The sequence below is a fragment of the Orbicella franksi genome, unplaced genomic scaffold (assembly GCF_964199315.1).
Source record: "Orbicella franksi unplaced genomic scaffold, jaOrbFran1.1 SCAFFOLD_474, whole genome shotgun sequence".
NCBI lineage: Eukaryota > Metazoa > Cnidaria > Anthozoa > Scleractinia > Merulinidae > Orbicella > Orbicella franksi.
Genome location: NW_027670837.1, coordinates 17,239 through 21,855, shown reverse-complemented (window position 1 = coordinate 21,855; position 4,617 = coordinate 17,239). Strand labels below are relative to the sequence as shown.

The 4,617-nt window shown below is 38.3% G+C and overlaps 1 protein-coding gene across 1 annotated transcript; it reads right to left on the bottom strand.

Moving 5' to 3' along the window:
* Positions 1-231: 231 nt before the first annotated feature.
* LOC145475358 (uncharacterized) lies at positions 232-4,062 on the bottom strand (the record flags this gene model as incomplete). The annotated part of the gene is made up of 6 exons (XM_081455256.1): positions 2,316-4,062; positions 1,985-2,058; positions 1,789-1,843; positions 1,331-1,393; positions 1,127-1,195; positions 232-645 (listed from the first exon to the last, which is right to left on the bottom strand). Coding segments are annotated over exons 4-6 (501 nt in total), but the record flags the coding sequence as incomplete, so codon positions are not given.
* Positions 4,063-4,617: the final 555 nt, after the last annotated feature.

Sequence of the window (4,617 nt, the reverse complement as noted above, 5' to 3'; positions counted from 1 at the left end):
GAAATTGGTATCGCTGTCCGAGGAATAACTTGACTCGGGTTCCGAGTCTGTCGAAATCTGCTCATCGACTATTTGTTCCTGTGATTCTGAAAACCCAGTCATTGGCTTTTCTACGGCTAAACTTCCCGGAGAAGAATTCAAGAGATTTTCTACTAAGAAATTGGTACTTAACCCATGTTTTTTGGGAGGCATAGTGGACTCTACATTATCCCTTGAAAAAATGTCCCCTACGTTCTGACTTTGTCCTCCCCCGTGTGTGTAGTTAGTATCGATACTATCACTAAGATTACTTAAGAAAGGTCCATACAGTTTTTTAGAGTTTTCCTTTCTTTCTTCGCGTGAATCGTGATAAGCTTCAAGAATGACAACGTCTCGTTTGGAAATCAGCGAGAGGAATTTGTAACAGGCCAAGTAAGGTCTAGCAGTTCTCAACTTGTTCTGAATTTCTTGAGGCGCCTTCAACAGCTTAAGACCAAGATTTCTCATGCGACTTTTAATCGTACTTTTAGGAATGTTAGGAAATAGTTTATCGCAGACCTCAACGAAGACGAAGTGAAGACTTCCATAGCACGATACTGGTTCGATTTTCCGCTGTTGGATTGGGATTATTTCTTCGGAAACAGAGTACTGACTTTGGAAAGTTGCCTGTGGGGGGAAAGAGAGGTCTGTTAGTTTTTGGAAACCAAAATCCTACTTCATTCATCTGTGCGCCACAGAGTTGTGTACGCTATGCTCCACTCGCGCAAATGTGATATATTTCGGAGTTTTCACTAGCCCACAAGAAGGAAACTCAATACCCTTCAATATATTTTGATTTTGAAATAAATCACACTTGGTGCCATTGGCGTTTGCTTTATGCAAAAACCGCATAATTCGCCCGATCAAAGAATGATTTCACTCAAAATTAGCCATGCAGTGACTGCATTCCTTTGCATTTACTAAATGACCAGTTAAGTATTTAACCAGTTAAGTGCTTAACTAGCGCTTTCGTAATTGATTCGCACCTACTCATCAGTGAAATTTAGTAAAAGTTATCACGAGTACTTAATTAACTGTGACGGAGTTTTTGAGATGAACTAGTAACACCTGGTTTAAACTGAAATAAGTTATGTGATTTGAATCTTACCGTCTCCCTTCCATCCCATGAAGGTGGTGCAGGAATTCGTAATCCGATTGCGTCGAACGCTCCAGAGGTCTAAAAAACAGAATCGCAATTTAGATTTTCAGATAGTACAATTAAGTAGGTCAACATTGTTAGCTACTTTGCAACACGAGAAAGCGTCCAAGTTTAGTCTGTAAGCTTACTAATTTTATCTCTACATTCACCCACCGAGTGCAATGAATTCATTTCTCCAGTTGTTTTCGCTACGCTGTTTCCATCCGAAAAATGGGCCTAGCGGGGAACAAAAATAACAAAAAAATTATTATTTACCAGGGTTCGAACAAAACTCCCTCTCAATCATCTGATTATGGTACTCAATTTTAATGGCTTATTTACGTAGTCTGTTTCCCTAGCTGGGTATTTTAGCACAGAATAATTTCGGTACCAGAGCTCTTAAGTCGCTAGTGGTGTTTGATTTATAAAGAAGCTGTAGAATTTCGCTGGTGTTAAAATGATTTCATTCAAAATTATCAATGATAGCAGACAGCTTTACATTTACTTCGATGAGTATTAAGTATTTAAGCACTGAAATGTTGTTATAACCGGCGCTTTCGTAATCTGTGCGCAATTGTTTAAAGTGCTAAGAACTGAAATGAAACAAATACGATATGTGATTTTTATCTTACCGGCCTAAGGCGAAGTGCCGGACTTTGTAATCCGATTGCGTGAAGTGCCCGAGGTCTAAAAAAGAAACAGAAAAATCGAAATTTAGAGTTTCAAATAATACAATTAAAAAAGCCAACATTTAAGGCTCGAGTCTGGCTTTGCAAGACAACAAAGCTTCCTTGATTAGTTTGTAGCTTATTTTAAGACTACATTTACCTAGCAAGTGCCGCCGGAATTCTTTCCTCCAGATTGTATTGCTGCCTTACGCTGTTCGCATCCGGAAAATAGGTCTAGCAGAAAAAAAGATAACAAAAACACTAATTACTAACTGGAATTTGATAAACGTTAAGCACAACTCAACTAAGTGTTAAACTACTCTACTAAACTCCCCCTTAATTATGGAACTACATTTCAATATTTCATCGTCACCCAGATTTCCCATTTTACGCTTGAAATCTTAGCGGTAAAAAAATAGATTTCGAATGCTTGTATTATGGCCTTACTCTAGTTCATTGTATATTATTTCTATCTTGTTAAGCCCTCTTACCTTGTGCTGTTGACTGTTTGACGGCCTTGTTAGTAAGCACTCCAGGGGTGAAGAAATATCATTTTTAACAGTCTTCCATCACTGAATCGCTCTTTTTTAGTGTTAGCTGCGGAAGAGTGTTCTAAGGAAACCAAATTGCGTATCAGGAAGTGTTCCAAGTAAATTCTAGTTTATCCACAATTTCACATTGCAAAAACATGCCAAATAAACGAAGTTAAAATAAATAGCTCACAGGAAGGGGCGAGGCTTTTGTGGAGGAAAAATATGGCTTTTCTTTGTCAGCAAGAAAGCAACACGAGCAACCCGGCGTTGACGACTTGAACAGTTGTTCTAGTCGGTAAAAGATGTTGTTTACCTATTTTATGGTTCAAAATCAACTCACTTTTTCTCGACGACTATGGTAAAGCCGAGCTCCTTCTTCGCTTGAGATTCAGAAGATAATGAGGGCAAAGGAGCTTCTTGCTGGTACAAATCACCCAGTGTTATCTAGCGCGTTCATCAATGAAGCGACCACAATGTGCTCTGTGTCTTAAAACCTGAAGCCAGCTTTGACTCCTGAACTGAAAGCTTTGAGAAAAAAGGAAGAAATCTGTGAGATAACGTCATGGCACTTCACATCGCATCTTCCATTTCTCTCGTGGATACAAACTAGGAACAGATCAGAGCATACACCAAACAGCCATTGTTACTTTTTTGAAACAATGGGGTGTTTACTGAAGGACATATCCAATTCCTTTCAACAAGGCGATTTAAAGAAGGGACGGATTGAACAGAAGAACCTTGAAACACATTGGGTAGAAGTGATAAACCGTAGTTTAAAAACTTTCCCGAAGCCTGTTGTATAGTGTTATTTTATTGAATCTTTCTGAAAGGTATAGCATTCACTACCAGACAAGAAATTATCAATGCATACTTTTAAAGAGAGATACTATCTTCAGGAATGGAATGATCGAAAAGCTTTCGATCTGAGAACCATGCTTTTAAAGAGTCACGTTCATTCTCAAATGACGCGCTCATAAGGATCAACATTGACAGCTGTATTTACTGTGTACCGATAAGGTTAGTACAGCGTGATACTTAATATATTGCGTAAAATTAGTTGAAGATACCAAGAGATTTTATCGCATCACCGGTAACTAATCTCCGTGATCTAAAAAAGTCATTAAAAATAGACTGTTTTCACAATAGATCCAGTTCACAGTCAGTCAATAGATCCATCAAATTATGCATCAAGCAAGCAGTAAACAGCAAACGAGTGCTTACTTTTACTGGAAAAAAGGAAGTCGTCGGTGGACATCTTGTCTTGCAATCATTCACATGCAGACTTGGACACCAACATGGAGAAAAAATGCCTCGGGGAGGATATAGGCTGGATGTCAGACCGCAGTAAGGACAAATATGGACCATCCTAGAGCCCAGAGAGAAAGAGAGAGAGAGAGAGAACAAGAATTTATTGATTAAAAATCCTGGCTCATTAAAAAATACACACAGTCATTCCACCCAAGTAAAACAATGTCTCAACCAGGCTGACTCTATGTACCTGTCGACATTGCCGTCCGTATAACATGCATCTTCAAATTCTCCTCAACCCAAAGCTCAACCAAAAAAACTATTTCTCCAAGCCCACTACCAGTTTTCTATCAACATTCAAATCAAGTAATATTCACTTTTTCAGTGACTTGAAAATTAAGGCTTCAAACCCTCATGGCATGTACAATAAAAGGCAAGTCTGGAGGTTTGATCAAGCACCCCCGTCCCTATTAATTCACTTCTCAACTTTCTATGAAGAGTTCAAATGAGAATCAATTCACTGAGAATAAACTAAGATCCTATTCAGAGGGATCCAAGAGTCACTTCTCAACTTTCTTAAGAGTTCAAATGAGAATCAATTCAATGAGAATAAAAATTATAAGGTCTGATTAACTAAGAAATTCTCAAGACATCTATGACACGCGCTGACTTGAAAATTAAGGCTTCAAAGCCTGATGGCATGTACAATAAAAGGCAAGTCTGCAGCTTTGATCATGCACCCCCCTCCCTATTAATTCACTTCTCAACTTTCTATGAAGAGTTCAAATGAGAATCAATTCACTGAGAATAAACTAAGATCCTATTCAGAGGGATCCAAGAGTCACTTCTCAACTTTCTTAAGAGTTCAAATGAGAATCAATTCAATGAGAATAAAAATTATAAGGTCTGATTAACTAAGAAATTCTCAAGACATCTATGACACGCGCTGACTTGAAAATTAAGGCTTCAAAGCCTGATGGCATGTACAATAAAAGGCAAGTCTGCAGCTTTG